The sequence below is a fragment of the Osmerus mordax genome, chromosome 25 (genome assembly GCF_038355195.1).
Source record: "Osmerus mordax isolate fOsmMor3 chromosome 25, fOsmMor3.pri, whole genome shotgun sequence".
Lineage (NCBI taxonomy): Eukaryota > Metazoa > Chordata > Actinopteri > Osmeriformes > Osmeridae > Osmerus > Osmerus mordax.
Window position 1 is genome coordinate 3,864,938 of NC_090074.1, and position 20,810 is coordinate 3,885,747.

Genomic DNA, 20,810 nt, shown 5'->3' on the forward strand with positions numbered 1-20,810 from the left:
ATGAGAGCATGTTAGGAGTCATTCTAGTCCTCTCTCTCTCTCTCTCTCTCTCTCTCTCTCTCTCTCTCTCTCTCTCTCACTCCTTTCTTCTTCCCTCTCTAATACTCCTCTCTCTCCTGACCTCTCACGTTCTCAGTTTCAGAGTGGTTTTGGCCTCCCGTCTCACGGGAGGGAACGTGACTGTGGAAACGCAGAGTGGAAAACAAAGATGAAGAGAGAGAGAGAGAGAGAAAGAGACGGGGTAAGAGAGAAAGAAGGAGGGAAAGAGAGCCTCCCTACACGTTGTCACGGACAACGACTCTGGCACCCGCCTCTCACCATAACTCTCTTTCGTTTTATATACAAACAGAAGAAATCTAGCGCACAAAAATAGTTTGGCCCCAAACATTATTTCCCCACTACCTAGCAGAGGTTTGTGTGGGCAGGTGGGAAGCAGAAAAGAGATTTTCTAATAAAAGATTCCACCGCATGAAAAGTGGAAAGAACCCTCTGGTGTTTTTCGCCGTAACCTCTCCCAGCCTGTTCGCGGAGCGAGTGTTTGCTGAAGGCTCTCCTGAACAGCCTGAGGTGTGGAAAGAGCCAGGCTGCGGGCCCGGGGTTGAGCGGTGAGGCTGTTTTGAGCTGCAGCGTGGACCTGGTACAGAGGAAATGAATACTGGGTTACAAAGCGATACAGAGCCGGATCCGAGCAGGCTGGAGGAGGCCAGTATTATGGACTCGCCGCTGTCTTTGGCAGGGGGGGGATCAGGGCTAATATTACACTGGGCTCAAAGCTGGCCTGCAATATCTCTTTCCCTGTCTCTCCCTCTCTCTTGCTCTGGCCCTATCTCTCCATCACCTCCCTTCCTCTCTCCTGCTCTCTCGCTCGCTTTCTCTCCCCTCTCTATCTCTCCATCGCCTCCCTCCCTCTCCCCTGCTCTCTCGCTCGCTTTCTCTCCCCTCTCTATCTCTCCATCGCCTCCCTCCCTCTCCCCTGCTCTCTCGCTCGCTTTCTCTCCCCTCTCTATCTCTCCATCACCTCCCTCCCTCTCCCTCCCTCTCTCTCTCTTCCCCCCTCTCCCTCTCTCACTCCCTCCCTTTTTTCCGCTCGAGTGATATGATTTAAAGAGTGATTCATTAAAGAACACAAACACGTCCAGCAGCACTGTCTTTGACCCCTCGGAGGAAAACAGAGGAAGGAGATAGACGAGGGAGGGAGAGAGAGAGAGAGAGAGAGAGAGAGCGAGAGGGAGGGGAAGGAGAGAGAGAGAGAGAGAGAGAGAGAGAGAGAGAGAGAGAGAGAGAGAGAGAGAGAGAGAGAGAGAGGGAGGGGAAGGAGAGAGAGGACACAGACATAACAGTGGGGGGAGCTAGGTCAGCCCAAAGACTGATCAGACACACACAAACACCAACACGCGCGCACACGTACATGGAAACACAAGACGCTCAAGCGCTCACACACACACACACTCGGAAATGCCCACAAACACACACACCCCGTCCTGGATCTTAAGAACGGGGGAGAAGGTTCCGACTCCTCAGCTGCGAGTCTGAACGCCCCGTCGGCCTGAACCCGCCGTAACCCCCTCCCCGCATCTCACATGCACAAACTCCCCTCGATATCAACCGAACACGATACGCTGGGAAACACGCACCTCCAAATCCCCTCCACCCCTGATGCACCGGCCACCTGCTGTCCCCAACCGTGCGGGCGGACCTTAAACAAACACACCCCACAGGAACACAGGAAGCGCCCTCGTCTGGAGCGAGCGACCTCCACGTCCCGGCGTTATTAGATTAGTGGGACCTAATGAACAAACCAGGCCCCGCAGTCACCTGCTGCTAATCTGAGATGTGTGTGTGGGTGGGTGTGGGTGTGTGTGTGTGTGAGGGCATGTACTTGTGAACGTACACGTGTGTGTGTGTGTGTGTTTTGTCCCTCTCTCCACCCAGCCCCCGTGGAGGGGTATTGATAAGGGATGAGACAGGGAGCAGGAGGGGAGCGGAGGCTGGAGAGACACACAGGAGGTCTGGAGGACAGATAAGTCGGGAAGAATAACACAGACCGGGGCAACAAAGGGCGAGAGAGAGAGAGAGGGAGAGAGAGAGAGAGAGAGAGAGAGAGAGAGAGAGGTAAAGAGAGAGAGGTAAAGAGAGAGAGGTAAAGAGAGAGAGGTAAAGAGAGAGGTAAAGAGAGAGAGGTAAAGAGAGAGAGAGAGAGAGGTAAAGAGAGAGAGGACCATGTGTAGCCTGCAGTGTGATAGCACTAGAGCACGGTTTCCTGTGGTACCGAGAGGCTCTCTCGCCCGACCCCTCTCCTTTCCCTCCCGCCCGCCCGTCCTTGCTCTCCCCCCGCGACCGGAGACTCGACGGCATGAGGTCATAGACGTGAGACGCAGGTTCGTCGCGGTTCATTAGAGATCCAAAGGAAGAGAGGGAGGGAGAAAGAGAGGAAAGATAGAGGGGAACGAACGAGAGGGAGGGGGGGGGGCTAGAAAAAGAGGGAGAGAACAAAGGCATAGAGAGAGAAAGAATAAGAGAGAGAGGGGGGGGAATGAAAGAAAGAGAGAGTGAAAGAGAGAGAGACAGGGAGGTGTAGTCCTATCTACCATATGGTAGTGAGTATGGGGCCTAATGAGGCGTGCCGCCACCCTCTCCTCAGAGCATCATCCAATCAGATCACACATGAGTAGGCGCTCTGATAGGTTTAAAACGGCCCAGCAGATGCCCAGACTCAGCGATGTGGATACCTCAGACTCGGGGCAAAAGAGCAAGGAGATTACCCACCTCAGAAGAAGTGTGTTGTTGAACATTTCCTTTTTTTGGCCATCCCTCAAATTCCCTACAGAATGACACGTACAGCATCCCCAGGCAATTCAAAGGCAGCTATTGTATCGAGAGAATCTTTTTGACATTTCTACCGTAATACATGATGGACCTTGTGGAGGTAATTTGGGATTCCCATCTATTCTGAGTATTACGTCTCAGTCTACAGCATGGCGTGGGTCCTCTGGCTGGTATCCGATGCCAAGCAGGTGATATATGTGTGAAGAGAGCTGATGGCTGTTTTAGGAGATCGCTCACATAGCAGGCGTTGTGCTCTGATCCCCTGTCGCACACACACACACACACACCATGTCAACAGCGTCAGCAGTTGAGACCTGAGAACCTAAATGTGCCAACGATGGTGTGTGTGTGTGTGTGTGTGTGTGTGTGTGTGTGTGTGTGTGTGTGTGTGTGTGTGTGTGTGTGTGTGTTGAGGAACACAGAGAGGGGGTGCCAGCTGTTAGGCTTAGTTAATAATCCTCCCATTTTGATTTTCTTTGGTGTCAATTTAACGCATGTGGGAGGGTATGTTGGAAGGAGGGGCCCGATGTGTGTGTGTGTGTGCGTGTGTGTGTGCGTGCGTGTGTGTGTGTGCCTGTGTGTATGTGTGTGTGTGTGTGCGTGTGTGTGTGTGTGCAAACCCAGCCGTTTGCCTTCAGTGTTCCACCATTAGACATGGCAGCTGAATAGGGTTGTGGTCACATTGATGACTGCAACCTGCCTCTCTCAATGAAGAGAAAGCCATTAAATTGGCCAGATTAAAGAGATTAATCCAAACTAGCCCGATTAAACTGAGTGACAGGCGAATAAAAACAGCCAGGGCCTAAGCAACGGCTTTTAATCACACTGCTGTCACCGTGGAAGACAAGATAATGAGAGGAAAGAGGGCGGATAAGGAATTTCTCTCCACGTTTTTCCGTCTTCATAAAATGGACTGACTGTGTAAATGTTGGATTGCTGGAACTGGAACCTGCGGGCTGGCTCTGGTTTCCTCGGGGGATGGGATTTAGCGTGACACCAGCAGGAGACAGGGGCCCACGGTTACAGGAACAGGAAGTCACTGCCCAACAGCTTCCCCCTTTGCCCATATGTCTCTGGCACCGTGGATTCATTGATTGTGTGTGTGTGTGTGTGCGTGTGTGTGTGTGTATGTGGTTTTGTGAGCGTGTTGCAGTGTTAAATTGGATTAGTATTTCCGTATGGGTTCAGGGGCAATCTGCCTTCACGTGTTGAGAGGGTGATTGCTCTGACAGGGCTGAGCTAGAGTGTTTACGTTAGTGGTCTTTGTGGGAAGTCAAAACGCTCAAACGTGCACCTGTTAAAAGAAGCCTGCCTCTGGTCTAATTCCTTTCCCAGTCTCTTCCTGTCTCGCACGCACACACGCACGCACGCACGCGCGCACGTGCGTCTCTCCCATCGCTCCTCTCATCCTCCCTCGTATTACAGTCTGTGTTTCTTCTCTCCATTTTCCCCAACTTTTCTCCCAGCTATTTTCTACAGCGTGGCTTCCAACACATTTCCATGTCTCTTTGTCTCTCTCTCTCTGTCTGTCTGTCTCTCTCTCTCTCTCGTTTTCACTCTTTCTGCATTACTTTTCTTGCCGTTCGCTCTTCCTCCATCTCTTTCTTGCTGTCTGTCTCTCTCTCTCTCTCTCTCTCTCCCCAGCTGAGTCCATCTGCGTGTCTGTCTGTCTGAATGATTGAGGGCTACTTAACAGGCCTGACCAGGAAAACACATGCTGAACATCACAGGGGAGAGGCAGGACCTGCTGGAAGAGAACCGTCGGCTAGGGTAACACACAAACGCACACACACTTCCCATGCCGTGGTCAAACACACACACACTCGGGTAAAACACACACCCACACACACTTTCCGGGCGAGTAAAAATGCCGCAATGCCGATCCATACACCATAGAGAGGAAGCTCTTCAGAAACACGAAACAGCGTTTGCACGGACGACAGGGATAAGCTGTCAAACACGTTCACACAATTTATGACCTTCAGGCGGATGGGTTGCTGCGTTGGAGCCGTGCCCTGGGAGAAAGCTCGTCGGCTGTCACCGAGGGCTGCTGCCAGGGGCGGGAGGAGCGGGAGAGCGTTCTCTGATACGGCGTACGGTCGCCAAGACACGACCGGAGCAGGAAGAAGACTACTGCTTGGCCGAGGGACGGAGAGGATAAAAAGCTCTGGGAATCTGCGGTCCGGTTCACACGAGGCGGGCCCGTCAACGACATTAGCGATCGCTCAAACGCATAGTTCTTATTTTGATGGACGTGACCCCGAAAAAGCCGTTTCAGAGGGACGTGACTGGAATGAATCAAAAGGCCCTGACGGGAATCACAGGTTTATGTGTGTGTGTGTGTGTGTGTGTGTGTGAGAAAGAGAGAGAGAGAGAGAGAGAGAGAGAGAGAGAGAGAGAGAGAGAGAGAGAGAGAGCGAGCGAGTGCGTGTGAGGGTGTGTGTGCAAGTGTGTGTGCAAGTGTGTGGGATTTGTCTGCCTGTCTGGCGTCTGTCTGTCACACACTGTATACGTGTCTGATCACACACACCTGCAGTGGTTTGTCTGGGAAATACTCAGAGGAAGCAAGTGGGGTGAGGGGGGGGGGGGACCACACACATGTGTGTGTGGTGTGTGTGTGGGAAAGGGGGGGGGGGGGGGGGGAGTCAAAGGAAGGGAAAGGAAACCGAGAAATAAATACGGCCTTTGTGCTTTCGGCTAAGTAAACACCTGTGGACCCTGCGGCCGCCGTTGATAAGCCCGCTTCACACGCGGGCTATCACTGTGAGAGAGCGCCTCGCATCCCCAGGACGGCTGGAGGAACCCTCTGTGCTCTCTGTCACCTCTCCTCTCCGCCTCGTCCTCCCACGCTTTCCTGTCGGCCACTCACACACGCACACACGCCAGCACGCACGTACACAAACACCCACAGCGCTCAAATCGAGGTCGGTTTCTGATTCATTCGCACCCCTTGGTCGGACTACCCGTCCGAAACACTCCTCGAAACACTCCTCGAAACACTCCTCGAAACACTCCTCGAAACACTCCTCGGCTCCGCGGTAAACGAGGGTAGGTTTTGAATTGAAACAGCTTGTGTAGTCTCGTGTCTGGTCTGGCTTTCGGGGGAAACAACGTGTCTTTTTCCTCCGCCCGTCAGCGCTGACGTGATAGGACCTCGCACTGTGGGGTCGTCGGTGGCAACAGCCGCCCCGAAGCGACGTAAACGGGTCCACCCTCCACCTCGGTTCTGATACACTGCTATTGTCACAAGGTGTTTGGGCCTCCACAGCAGGAAATTAGAGAGGCTGAAGGCACGTTTGTTATTCCATGTCTTAGAAAGGAGCGGGGATAAACAAAGGCCATCCAGATATCCGGCTATTGGCCAAGAGTCCTCTAGCAGAGACAGAGCAGTTGTAATAATAATAACGTCCTCCGGCAGACGCTGTTGTCGAAAGCGACGTACAAAGGAGGGACTTTAACCTGCGACCTCCAGACTTGTTGCCGAGCTACCGGTGAGCTACACCCTTCCCTGGGTCCCAACAACATGTGCAAACTGATATAATTCGAGCCGCACATTCCAATCGGCCCGAGAGAGGACCGAGTCCGAATGACGGCATCCTCTGAGAATTCTTTCCTTTCCTTTCGTTCTCTCTCTTTCTTGGCTCCAGCCCCCGGCGGGGGGCCTGAGTAGAACGTGCCGGAATGATCGAAGCCTTTCCTCGTTGTCGGATTCTGGCATATCGGATGGGACCGCTACCCGCGGGGGCTTGGCTTGCGCTGAGGGCCCCCCCTGTGGGAGACCCGGGGATGCGATCCCAGAGCTTGGGAAAACGGCCAACAGCTGATTAGGCAACAATTGAACCGACTACATATGTTTTATGGGGTGTGGGGATGAGGGGAGGGGGGGGGGGGGCGTGAGGGAGGGGGCTGGGGGGGAGGGGGGGTCGTTCTTTTGTTTGCTGACAAAAATATGTAACGAAACGGCCCCTGACGAGAAGCATGTGACTCGACTCAGCCCCGGGGGTTTTGATCTCGGTGGGATCCGAACCGAGACTGGGATCCTTCCTTACCCCTTCTCCTCCTCTTTCATCTTCTTTCGACGCTCTCTCCTTTCGCGTATCTCCCCCCTCCGCTTCCTCCCTTCCTTCCTCCTCTCCTCTCTTTCCCTCAGGGGCGATGTCCATATGCCCTATGACTCTGTGGAGAGCCGGCAGCATACGCTCTCCAAACAGTACGCTAAATGAACCGCCAACAATGTGGGATCCCGGTATTTTTCTAAACCTACTTCAGCTGAACGGCAGGTTGATCCCCGAAGCCGGTAAACGGCAGCACTTTGAAGGCCGGCATACCACATTCTATAAAAAGAGACGGGGGGGGGGGGGGGGGGGGGGGGAGAGAAAACAGGTCGTTTTCTGCCCCCTCTCTCCCGCTCTCCCTCTTTAGGGGGAAGACGGGGGTAAAACAAGCTGGGAAAACAGTTAGCGTAAACGGTGCGTGGTCGCCGCCAGAACACCTCTGCTAGCCCAGACCCCCTCCAATGAGGAGGACAAGAAAGCCGGTCTCCAGTATCTCTCTATCTCCGTGTCTCTCTCTCTCTCTTCCCACGAGAGAATCCCTTCATACATGAGCACTGCCCTACCGGAGATGAAAGCGGAGGGTTCAATCTACCGTGAAAAAAAAAGACGATTCCCAGGACTGAGGGGGGATCACCCTACTGTACGCCGCCGACCCGGTTACCACGGAAACCCTCGGAGGTGAGGAAGAGGACACGCCAGCCTCGCGGCGAGTAAATCCCCGTACAGTAGCCCCCCGAGGAATGCAGGCAACTTCTATCTCCATCCCTCTCGACTTTCTCGCTCCTTTCCTCCCTCCTATCTTGATAAATCCCTTGATAAATCCCACCACCATCGCCACGCCGACCCCTCTCCCTTTCGAAAGGAGCACATTCCAGGGCGTGCTGCTTTCTGCGTTTTACGAATCACGTCGAGGTATGTCAGCACCTCGGCGCGCACCTCCCTTTGTGGATTCAGCGGGGTCTCGGAAGAGACAGTGCTTCACTATGTTCACGAGAGCAAGTTTCCACGCTCGTTTACGGGGCTCTATAAATCAGCGGCAGCGCTGGCGGAGTTGTCGGACGAGAGCTTAGGACGAGGGTGTCGGTGAGGAGGGGGGGGGGGGGGCGGGGGGAGTTAGAGCGGGGATGGATGAAAGAGAGAGAGGCCAGGAGGTAGGCGGACCAGATGAGAGAGAGAGAGAGGGAGAGAGAGAGGGAGAGAGACAGAGAGAAAGAGAGAGAGATCTCACGTTCTCAGTTTCAGAGTGGTTTCGGCCTCCTGTCTCACGAGAGGGAACGTGACTGTGGAAACGCAGAGTGAAAAACAAAGATGAAGAACGAGAGAGAGAGAGAGAGAGACAGAGAGAGAGAGAGAGAGAGACAGAGAGAGAGAGAGAGAGAGAGAGAGAGAGAGAGAGAGACAGACAGAGAGAGACAGAGAGACAGACAGACAGTCCCTACCTCGAGGAAGCAGGTCCCTGCCGGCGTGTTCTCTTTGACCGACACGTTGTAGAAGCTTCCGGAGAACACGGGCGCGTTGTCGTTCACGTCCTGCAGCACCACGTCCACCCTTGCCGTCGACGACAGCGGGGGCCGCCCGCCGTCCGTGGCGACCACCGTCACGCTCGGCGCCGGCTCCGACTCGTAATCCAGCGCGGTCGCCGTGGTGATGATCCCCGTCGCGGGGTCGATGGCGAACCAGTCGGCGTGGCCGCTCTTGTCTTTGAGGAGGCTGTAGCGCACGTCGCCGTTGGGGCCCTGGTCCTTGTCCCTGGCGGTGACCTGGAGCACGAACGAGCCCGGATACACCACCTCAGGGATAGTCTGTCGATAGGCCTGCTGGTCGAACAGGGGCGGGTTGTCATTCACATCCATCACCTGGATGGTGAAGGACGACTCGGCCCTCAGCGGGGGCGTGCCTGAGTCAGTGGCCATCACCCGGAGCTCGTACGAGTCGCGTTCCTCGCGGTCCAGCTCCTGGTCCACGTAAATCAGGTAGATGATGCTGTCCTTGGTGGTGAGGGCGAATTTCCCGTCGCCACCCTCCAGGGAGACGTTGACGTTGGCGTACTCGCCGTAGTCCGGGTCGGTGACGGAGATCCGGGCCACGTACTGGCCCGGCTGGGCGCCCTCGGAGATGCGCGGCGAGCCGTCCTCGCTGAGGAAGATGATGGTCATGGTGGGCTGGTTGTCGTTGTAGTCGCGGACGTGGATGGTCACGAAGGCGTTGGTGACCTGACGGGGGGGGAGGAACAGCATAACTGGCTGTTACAACTCGGCAAAACCTTCAAAACATCATCGCTTTTTCTTCAACATAGCCGTCTGACCAATGCACATTGAGCAATACATTTTTTGAGTAGAATCAATAATCCAAAATATCTAAGTTACATAAATCTAATATCTAAATGATATCTTCCTTTATAATAATTTCCCTTATGATGTGATAATTATATTTTCCCTTATCTATATATTTTTTGGGGGATGTGTACAGAACAAGTCAAAAGTTTGGACCAAACTTTTGACTGGTATTGTACATATCTGTAAGTACATACATATGTACTGTAAATACATACATGTATATGTCACTTGGATCTAACGTGTTGCAGTTAGTCTTTATACAGAGCGTATAAATGATTACGATCCTGTCATATTGAGATACAGTATTAGGTGTATTACGGTATTTTGGGCTGTGCCAAGTGCTCCTACAGGGGGGCATGCTCACCTCTGGTTGGCTGGCATTGTCCCTGGCCTGTACCACCAGCTCATGCACCCTCTTCAGCTCAAAGTCTAACGGCCGGTTCAGCGTGATCACGCCAGACTTGGTATCCATGACGAAGTAGCGGTCCGGGTCACTCTGCCGCCGGTTGATCTCGTACAGAACCAGGCCGTTGTCCCCCTCGTCCGCGTCCGACGCAAACACCTGCCGGACAGGAAGTAGGAGAGCGGGGAGAAAACATGGGTTATGGTGATCACTTCCTGTTCTCCGACCTTTCCCCGATGGATCAGGCTCATGGGCAGACCTGCCGTGTGGTAAAGAATTCGAACCTTCAATGTTTTCGCTTTTGATCAAAGGATAAAACTCTAAAACATGACCACATCTTATATATGATAATAAGTGTTATGTTATGAATCGGTTACATGTCATAGATTTTGCTCCTGATGGAAGGAATTCAGGAGCGGGAAAGGCAAGAGGCGTCCAGTACCTGGAGGATGTTGCTCCCCTGAGGGAGGCTCTCGGAGATGATGGCGTGGTATCGGCTCTGGTTGAAGACCGGCGCGTGATCGTTGATGTCCGTCACCGACACCTCCAGGGTCATGGCCCCGGTTCTCTTGGGCGAGCCCCCGTCGAACGCCTCCAGAAGCAGGCTGTAGGACGAGCGCTTCTCCCTGTCCAGGATGGCGTTGACCACCAGGTCCAGGTACAGGACCTTGTTGGCCGCCCTCTTGGTCTCCAGCCTGAAGGCCTGGCCCACGTTCCCGTCGCGGATCACGTAGCCCTGGGTGGTCAGCTGGTCCTCGTCGGCGTCCGTGGCGGGGTCCAGGGAGAAGCGGGTGCCCACCACCGTCTGCTCAGGGATCTTCAGCGGCGCCTCGGCTCTGGGGAAGGTGGGCGCGTGGTCGTTGATGTCGTTGACCGTGATGGACACCTCCACGGTGACGCCGGTCATGGTGACGGCGATGAAGCTGTAGTGGTCGCGCTCCTCGCGGTCGAGGCGCCGCGCCGTGGTGATGATGCCCGTGGTGTCGTCGATGTGGAGGTCGCTGCCCACGCCCGTGCCCTCGTGGTCCGAGATGAAGTAGAGGCTGGCGGTGACGTCGGGCGGGAGCCCTGCGCTGATGTCGCCCACGATGGTGCCTTCCGGCTGCTCCTCGTCCAGTTGGAGTTCCAGCGCGCCCAGCGCCGAAGGGGACTGGCTCAGAATCAGCTCCAGGATCGCGAACGCCAGCAGGAGGAACCGCCGGCGCCGTATGCCCCAATACACCCTCAGTCCACCGGGTCCAGCCCCGGACCCAGAACCTTCGCTTGTTGTCCTCATGGTTGGCTCCGCCTACACCTGCGGGACAAGAGAACGATGTCAGCTCAGGGGGAAGTCTGCCTCGCATCCTTTGAAGAACGGGACAAGCTTTCCAGCCCAAGGCGGAGAAGGACTGAAACAGCACGTACTGCCCCAGATGAAAGGGGGAAAATGCTTGACAATTTGATACGTTTGTATATAAATGTGAGGTACTGAAAGGTTATTAAGACTTTTGCCAATTAGGGTCCTTTAGTGAGGATAGAAAGTAGCAGCTGGGAAAGTTTAAAAGTAAACCATTTCATGTGTGTGAGACCAAAAACAACATCCCAGATGAAATTCGTTTTTTGGCGTCCAATGAACACTGCAAGCATACACAAGCAATAATATGACTAAGAGGATGATTGTCAGTTTATTTAGATTAATAGTTGACTTAGCGGATAACATTCGAGAAGGGGTTTAGATGCCGGCAGTAAACATCTGCATTAAGGAGGCTGTTAAAATTCAACTCCACACTGCTCTGTAATTGAAAATTCTCTTACACCTCTCATGGCAGATCACACACACACACACAGTTGGAATGCATGGGAAAGTCGACTTTTTCGGCTGCATCTGGGTCTCAGTGGGGAGTGTAAGCATCAGAAAATATTGTAAGCCCGAAGCACATGTTTCCTCACACTCTCAGCCATGCACACACACACACACACACACACACACACAAACACAGCAGCCTCCTCACACACACACCACTACTCACGGCTGAGCCCCATCACCGCCCCCCGGTTACACACACACACACACACACAGCGATGCGCCAAAACACACTCAAACAGGATCTATTAGAGTTTAAATGAATTGTGTGTGTGTGCATTTGTTTTGTGTCAGTACGCATCACCATCTTGAGAGGGCTGCTTAGCCTGCCAAACCACTGAGAAGCTAGCGCTCTGGTGACATGGAAGTCGGTTTTCAAACTGAAAAAGGAGTTAACCAATGTATGCTGGGTTACACTTCCATGCAGATAACAGGCTGTGCAATGCTCACAAAAAGATAATATGCACACACACACACACAAAGACACACATTACTTTCCTGTAAGCATTCCTGACGGCGGACTCCAAAACACTTTGACCACTTTCCTGTTTATGATCACGACAAATATTTATTAAATCTAACCAACAGGCCCATAATTTGTTTACGATCAAATCGGAGTATTTATGAGACTAAATTGGGTTTATGGCTTCGTTAAGAACAGTTCACAGCATGGGACAGCTGTCCAGGCTAAATATTATTCATCTATAACACAAACAAAGGGGAACGGTATCGATGATCTCGGGGTTCCTTTGTGCTCTTCCACATCCACTCCTCCAAAAGCGCTGACTCAGCCGTGCAGACGGTGCAGACATGACAATGTGATTGTAGGTCTCCGTAAAAAAAAATCAAAGCCAGGATGTTTCCGTCCACGGGAAGGCCCATGGGGAAACTAGGGGGACACTAGGGGACAGGAGACAGGGCAGGGGGGAGGTTCTGTCTGGCCTGTCCCACACACACTCGGCCTCGCTCTCCCCCAGTGCTTGTCGGCTCTGCAGCGTTGACACCAGGAATGTCCTCCAGCCCCCACACACACACACACAGGGAGAACCCTTACAGATGGACACACACACATATAGAACCCTAAATGAGGCTTACACATACACACGTGCACTTGCACCGACACGCATGCACAGAAGCCTCACAGAGGTACACACACACGCATGCGCGCACACACACGCGCGCGCGCGCACTGACGCAGACAGAACCACGACCACAGCAAAAGAAAGGCAGTATTCTGGCATGTGAAATATAGGTTTGCCAGAACTCCAGTACACAATCGTTGTGTTCCACAGCAGTGCTGGTGGGTAATGATAGGTTACAAGGCTGACTGTGGGTGTAACAAAGCATTTACCCCCCCCCCTACCCCCACGCACCCCCCCCCCACACCCCTCAACCCAAACTCCTCCTAGCCCCCCTATCTTACACCCCCCCCCCACACCCCTCAACCCAAACTCCTCCTAGCCCCCCTATCTTACACCCCCCCCCACGCCCCTCAACCCAAACTCCTCCTAGCCCCCCTATCTTACACCCCCCCCACGCCCCTCAACCCAAACTCCTCCTAGCCCCCCTATCTTACACCCCCCCCCACGCCCCTCAACCCAAACTCCTCCTAGCCCCCCTATCTTACACCCCCCCCCCACGCCCCTCAACCCAAACTCCTCCTAGCCCCCTTATCTTACACCCCATGCCCCTCAACCCAAACTCCTCCTAGCCCCCCTATCCTACATCCCCACCCCCCCCCCAAGTTCACCTCACCACTCTCCTCCCACCACCCTCTCCGTACTCCCTCTTGCCCTCCTATCACACCCCCCTTCCCCACCCACCCCCCCCCCCCCGCTCCCCCGACCCCTCCACCTTCACTGCCCTTCAGAAGCTGAACACCCCACCCTCCAGCAGGTGTTCTCTCTGAGGGTGGACATTAATGAAGTCTATGGCTCCACTGGGATGGGGGCTGGGGGGGGGGGGGGGTGACAGGGGTGGGGGTGCTTCTTTTAGGGGTCTTTGGCCTCTACATCTGGCCAGCATGACCAAACAGGGTCATGGACTACTCCAACAACACACACACACACACAGGGGAAGCACAAGCTGAAACGTACATTTGTAAACGCAGGCACGCGACCGCCTGTGTGCGTGCGTGTGCGTGTCAGGAGAGTGGGAAGAGGTCAAGTAGAGAATCTTTCCCTTTCGGAAAATAAGGGGTTGGGGTGGGGGGGGGGGTGGTGGGGGGGGGGGGGGGGGGGGGAATCTGAGATGAGGGGAGGGGAAGTTCTCCTTCTGTTGGGCCACGCACGGCCAAGGGGAGCAAACTGAGGATTGGAGTCTGGCTTTTGGAGACCTCCGTCTGCCTGCCCTGAGATGAATCACCGGCCGCTACACCGCCAAAGACAGTGTGAGAGGAGAGGAAGAAAAAAAGAGAGAGAGAGAGAGACAGACAGAGAGAGAGAGAGAGAGAGAGAGAGAGAGAGAGAGAGAGAGAGAGAGAGAGAGAGCTAAAGCGAGAAAAATAGAGGGAGATGAAAAAAGGAAAGAGAGACAGAAAAAGAGGGAGAGAAAGAGACGGAGAGGGAAAACAGAGAAGCCGTATTTCAGATGGGTGGGGGTGATTAGACAATAAAAACGGCCTTTGGCAGTAAGGCCCAGACGTCCACAGAGAGAGGCGGCTGTGTTGGAGGGAGAGACGGCCGCGAGAGAGAAGCGATGGGGGACCAGATCCAAACAAGTGTTTGGACCCCACTCACCCCCCCCCCCCCCCACCCTCCCCTCACCCCGACCCCAAACACACTGCTCCTACAGATCCCTGAGCACCCAGGGAGGGGATGGGCCAGGGGGGGTGGGGGGGGGGGGATTATCCGGAGGTCAGGGTCGATGCACAGGTAAGGCCCGGCGAACGCCATTTACCAAGCGCCCAACCAGGGAAGGAGGGAGGACGGCCTCCACGTCTGGGAAGCTGTCCCGTTTCACGGGGGAACCGGGTAGAGGAAACGGCTGAATTCTTTGCAGTACGCCCCCTAGTGGCCAGGGTGTGTGTGTGTGTGAGGGGGGGTTGTGTCTGTACGCGTGCGTACGTTAGTGCCTGTGTGTCTCCGAAACGTACTGTGTGGCAGTGACATCATCTCTGCGCGACCACACTGACAGGCGGCGCAGAGACCAGGAGGGCTCCATGCAGTCTAAGCCACACACTTTCTGGCACGACACCCCCGTAATCTGCCTCTGCTGGACGCAAGCCCCCAAAAGCCTCAAACACATGGGCCTCTCTGCCTCTCTGCCTCTCTGCCTCTCCGCCACTGCAGGCTCCTTCTCGATCTGCCACCACTCACAGCCCGCGCTACACACACACACACACACACACACACTCACTCAGACACACATGTGCACTTTGCTAGACCATACAACCAGAATGGAGCCACTGCTACCACCAGCTGCCATACAGCACATTCGCACACCCGCAAAGACACACAAACACACACGAATCCCATAGAACTAGAAGAGAGTGTAGATTTGACACACTAACTAGGTGTCGAATGATTTAAATCACTCTGCGGATGTGTGTGTGTGTGTGGGTGAGTGGATATAAGAACAGCACCCCCTACAGGTGCCAGGCAGAAAATACACAACTTTTTTTTCTCCATCACCCCCCCAATCTGTTTCTCCTCCTTCCCCCTATTCCCCTCCTCCTCCTTGCCTGCATCCCCTCTAATGGCTGTAGCAGATCTAGTCGGGCACGCCATGGCCAACCGTAGCCAAGTTAAACAGGACCCACAGTCACGAAGCGCGGAGCTGAATGGCCGTTCTATACATCTCCCCCGTCTCCCTATTCTTAGATGAAACCGATTATTAAAAGGCATGCGGGAGCCGTCTGCCGGGTTTGTGTGTCGGGGCAGGGGGGAGGGGCGGGGCGGTGCGGTGAGGGGTTAGCCTCCCAGCCCCGACTGTCTCGCTGTCACCCAGAACAAACACCGAGGCAGGGCCGGTGATTGACAGCGGCTTCGGGGGGTGGAATGGGGGGGGGGGGGTGGGGGTAGGGGTGGCCGGTGGGAGAGAGGGGGGGTAACCGAGATGTTGTTCTAAACATCGAGGCTAAAGTCAGATACGAGTCTTCACTCCTTCTTCCAAGATCAAAACAAGCAACAATTGCCGGGATCCAAGTTCGGCTTGAATCACCTCTATCCGCAGAACACTGTCCTGTCCTAAAGTGAAATCTCACACAAGCTTTTGAGGCAGTCCCTCGATCGTGATTGGTGCGTTAAAGGGGAGTTGAACCTATAGGAATTAGTCTATAATGGGCACCAAGTACATTCCGTCATTTAGCAGACGCTCTTATCCAGAGCGACTTACAGTAAGTACAGGGACATTCCCCCCGAGGCAAGTAGGATGAAGTGCCTTGCCCAAGGACGCAACGTCATTTGCACGTCCGGGAATCAAACCAGCAACCTTCTGATCAATAGCCCGATTCCCTAACCGCTCAGCCATCTGACCCCCTGTCAGATGTACCTACAACAATCGTCTACGAGGGAGAAATAATCAATCCTCTCTCCCCTGAGAGAGTCTCTTCCTTTTTCCTTGTCTTCTCTGAAGGTTTAGATCTGGTATTGGGTGTTGACATGTCTTGCCATCAGTAAAGCCCCGTACGCTATCGCATGTGAAGAAAAGGCCATCCAAATAAGAAAAATGGGATCTGATTTGATTTGAGCACATCATTTCAGGAATGCATCATAGGGATGAAGTTTGTCCAATCAGCACAACAGCTGGACTCTCAGTGGGGGTAGTTCCACTTGAGTGAGAACAGCTTTAAAAGAAAAAGGAACAAAAAAAGAAAAGAATAAATATATAACATATTTCCGCCTGGGTGTTTTATGGCAATCTGCAGTCACCTCAACATAGGCTCAGGTTTCGCCTCCAGACCAGCAGTCGTTCTAGAATTCTAGCATTGCTGAGGGGAAGTGTACGGGTCAGGCTGTGTGTGTGTGTGTGTGCGTGTGTGTGTGTGAAGGGGTAGACTACACTGGTAGTAGAAAAGGCTTACCGTGGGGGAGGAAGGTTGTGGCTGTGTAGTAGGTTGGCTGGGGAGGGGGGCAGGAGACGGAGGAATGCTTTCCATCTCGGTTTTCATAGTGTTTAGCGTGCGTGTGTGTGCGTGTGTGTGTGTGTTTAAGGGGTATGACTGACCCCTGCAGTCTCTTGTGTACCCCAACTCCCGGATCTCTGGATATAGCCACAGCCTTCTTATTCCCAGCTGTCAGCAACGCTGTGCTTGAGTGTGTGTGTGTGTGTGTGTGTGTGTGTGTGTGTGTGTGTGTGTGTGTGTGTGTGTGTTGGAGGCTGTTAAGTGAGAGGTGAGGGTGACAGACGGGTCTTGCTGAGTGATGGAGTTTATAGATGGGTGAAAGGTAACGCACAGAAACCCGCGCACACACACACACACACACACACAGCCCGGGCTACAAATCCAGGGTTAATTAACGGGATGAACAGGCATTCCCTTCATGAGCCACACAATCCATACTGAAAACAAAGGTCAGACTTTGCATTCATGAGGGGATCCCCAACATACCACCTTCTTTGGGTTGAATTAGCATGGAGCTGACCCTAATCCTGCCTAATGCTAGTGTGTGTGTGTGTGTGTGTGTGTGTGTGACTGCACAAAGCTAGTTTGGGTAAGGGTGTTCCTTCTGAACAACACAGGCAGCCAGACAGTGACAGACGACTGCGTCATGTCTACTGAAATATACATGCTCTCAGCACCAAGACGCAATCAATATTCATGCAGCGAATGCAACGGCCAGTTCAGTTGAGACTGTGTCACACCCGTCCTGATCCTACTGCCTCCAACCCAGGGCACAAGACTTGGGAGACGGATGGGGATTGGTGGAGCTTTCTGAACAAAGCCGCGCGATAGGTTGAAATGGAAGATTGTGAATAAATCATGACTGGGAAAGGCCAATGGTTTCGGCCTGGCGTTCGCTGGTGATTACTTTCCCCGACGACAAGTTCCAGGTAGAGGTTATACGTGCGCGGGATTACTGGAGTTGCAGAAATCCACCAATCATAATCAAAATTTGGTGGTTAGAAGTCCTTTTTACAGGTAACTTCCTGTAAAGAGGGCATCTAACAAGTACCGACATACTATTTGTTGTCTTTACTAACCCAGAGCACCTGGGCGGTGTCGTTTTCCAGTAGTTCACCCCCAAAACGTGTGTTTTACAGGGTCAACCGGGTCACAGCAACACGTTGGCTCTCTGTGTAGCCTCCGAACAGGCTCCGGGGTTTGGAAATACATTGGAATCGCCCTCGATTCTACATCAACAATATAGAGCTCCTTCTGTTTTTAATTCGGGCCCATGAAATGATGCTCTGGAGGGTATTTATGGAAGGTTTCCTACAGAAAACGTAAGAAAAACAAGCAGTGAGCTCACCGTGCGCCATAGGGTTCAGACCTGCAAGCGGTTTGAACTGGGGTTTAGCAGGGCTAGGACAAGGACTGAGGGGGTCGAGAGACTACTACTACAGCTGGGCTCAGGGCTCTGGATTTCAGCCAGAGATGAAGCCGAGGGAAAGCTAACCCACGGTTCAAACCCATTGTGTAGATTTGGATTTGGAGAGCGCTCTGTGAGGGACTAGCCCAGTCCCTCACACCACAGGCCAGTCCCTCACACCACAGGCCAGTCCCTCACACCACAGCCCAGTCCCTCACACCACAGGCCAGTCCCTCACACCACAGGCCAGTCCCTCACACCACAGGCCAGTCCCTCACACCACAGGCCAGTCCCTCACACCACAGGCCAGTCCCTCACACCACAGACCAGTCCCTCACACCACAGCCCAGTCCCTCACACCACAGGCCAGTCCCTCACACCACAGCTCTCAGTAAGGCAGGTCCCAGCCTGGGCCAGAGCTCTGGCCCAGGCTGCTCCATTTACATTTAATCATTTAGCAGACGCTCTTATCCAGAGCGACTTACAGTAAGTACAGGGACATTCCCCCCGAGGCAAGTAGGGTGAAGTGCCTTGCCCAAGGACACAACGTCATTTTTCACGGCTGGGAATCGAACCGGCAACCTTCTGATTAATAGCACGATTCCCTAACCGCTCAGCCATCTGACCCCCCCAGTAACCCTGGCCCCCATTTCCCCGGGCCCCCCCAAGTCCCCCCAGCGAGGTAAGTGGCGTGCCAGGCTAGCTCAGCAGCATCAGGTGAACTAGGGCCGGATATTCCTCGGTCTCACCCCTTAATGACATCACCAGAGGGGTCACACGGGCACCCCGCTTCCGGACACACACACACAAATACACACACACAAACACACACACGCGTGCAAATACATTCCCCTGTTACCTCGCATCCTGGTTTTTACTGCCAGACTGGGACATGGAGAGAGAGGAAGGGAGAGAGGGAGAGAGAGGAGAGAGAGAGGTGGAACATGAGAAGGGGAGAGAGAGGTTAACAGGGTATGAGGTTTCTCGAGAAATCGTAACAGTGACAAAGGCAGAAACACAGTCATAAACTTGACGTGAGTAAGGAAACAGGAATAACACACACACACACAGACACAAACACACACACACAGACACACAAGGGGCCGTGCGTCCAACTGTACAACCGGTGACAGAGCCAGAGAAAACATAGACCGGGGTCACTCTCTGACCCCCCTCCCCCCCCAGCCCCCGCCCCCCAACCTATACACACACACAACAGGTACCATATGTGCGTGTGTGTCTGTGCATTCCTATCAGACACAGAGCGAGAGGGAGAATTTAAGGTTCTGATGAAAGGTTCGCGGTCTGGGCCAGAAACAGAGATAAATAGATAGATAGAGAGAGAGAGAGAGAGAGAGAGAGAGAGAGAGAGAGAGAGAGAGAGAGAGAGAGAGAGAGAGAGAGAGAGAGAGAGAGAGAGAGAGAGGAGAGAGAGAGAGAGAGAGAGAGAGAGAGAGAGAGAGAGAGAGAGAGAGAGAGAGAGAGAGAGAGAGAGAGAGAGAGAGAGAGACAGAGAGAGAGAGAGCGAGGGGGAAGCGACAGTCCGTAAGGTAGAATAGCAGCAGCTGCCATCGTGTGTCCGTCGTCGCCTCCAGCCCATAACAGCCCTGGTTAATATCCTTAGAGGGGCCACAGAGACACCGGGACAGGACCCTCTGTCAAACACCATCAGCCTCCACGGCAAAGACTGTGACAAATAACCCCAGCCGAGACCACCGAGGTCCGGCCTCCCCACCCATAACACCATCCCCGGTCTGCTTTGAGATGTTTCCCCCAAAAACTGAAGCCGTTTTCCATCTCGCCGAAGGAGGACATCGATTTCATCGTCTTCCCTCCGGGGGGGGGGGGGGGGGGGGGGGCAACATGCGGCGATTGAACTCGTGTGATTGAAGTTGAAGGAGGGAAAATGGCATCAGTGTTGGGTTTCCTTCCAAGTTGTACGCACACACACACACACACACGGCCATTCACACACTCAAATGTCCAGATGGCCTTGTAGTGGCTACGCACACACTTGACGGGTCAGTATCGCATAACGACACAGAGGAATCCTAGTACTTATTAGTACGCTGACAGAGGAAGAGGGGAAAGACAAAACAGTGGACGAACAGCCGAAAACAGCCTGGGAGGAAGGAGAGGATCCTTCCTCCTAATCACGTTAAACACACAAACACACGCACGCACACACTACCCTTCAAATTCACCCCAACACTTGGACAGAGGTTCACAAAGTCACCGCCAGTGACCTCGGGTCATGTTTTTGTTGAGACATGACATAAATATTGATCGAGGAGACTCAGGGTTCTTCAGTGGAGGAGTTTCCCAGTTTCAAATTCAATAAGGCAATCTTAATAACCGAAAGGATGCCTGCGTCTTCCTGAGGGATCCATTCAAGCATCTATTTCTCTGTGAGAAAGTTGGACCTCAGCTGTAAGTCCATCAAGATGATACAAAAGCGGATGTCTCAGAGGGCTGACGGTTTCCACGTCCAGGTCCTGGCCAGGACAGGACACGACCCTGGAAATGATCTCATTTTGGACTCGCTCATATCTCTTCTGAATGTTCTCTATTTATTTTTTGCCATCCCTTTCGCAAATGATTTAGCTCTCTGTCTCTCTTTGTCTCTCTGTCTCTCTCTCTCTGTCTCTGTCTCTCTCTCTATCTCTCTCTCCGTCTCTCTCTCTGTCACTTTCTGTCACTCTCTGTCTCTCAGATGAAAATACTTTGTTATTAAATGATTCATCCCGGTGACTCCCTGGTTATTGTGGAGAGCAGCTGTTGACCAGTGGAATGTTTTGCTATCCGGTGCCCTAGTTAGAACAATGATGGCTGACTCTGTTCCTGCGTGTAGTACCCCAATCGGAAAGCACAAAT

At 53.5% G+C, this 20,810-nt stretch overlaps 1 protein-coding gene across 1 annotated transcript in view; it reads right to left on the reverse strand.

Moving 5' to 3' along the window:
• Nucleotides 1-10,896, reverse strand: part of dchs1b (dachsous cadherin-related 1b) — a 25,556-nt gene extending 14,660 nt beyond the window's left edge. Inside the window, 4 exon segments of the mRNA XM_067228612.1 lie at nt 8,110-8,138; nt 8,321-9,094; nt 9,582-9,779; nt 10,063-10,896. Coding sequence (XP_067084713.1) covers nt 8,110-8,138; nt 8,321-9,094; nt 9,582-9,779; nt 10,063-10,896 — 1,835 coding nt within the window.
• Nucleotides 10,897-20,810: the final 9,914 nt, after the last annotated feature.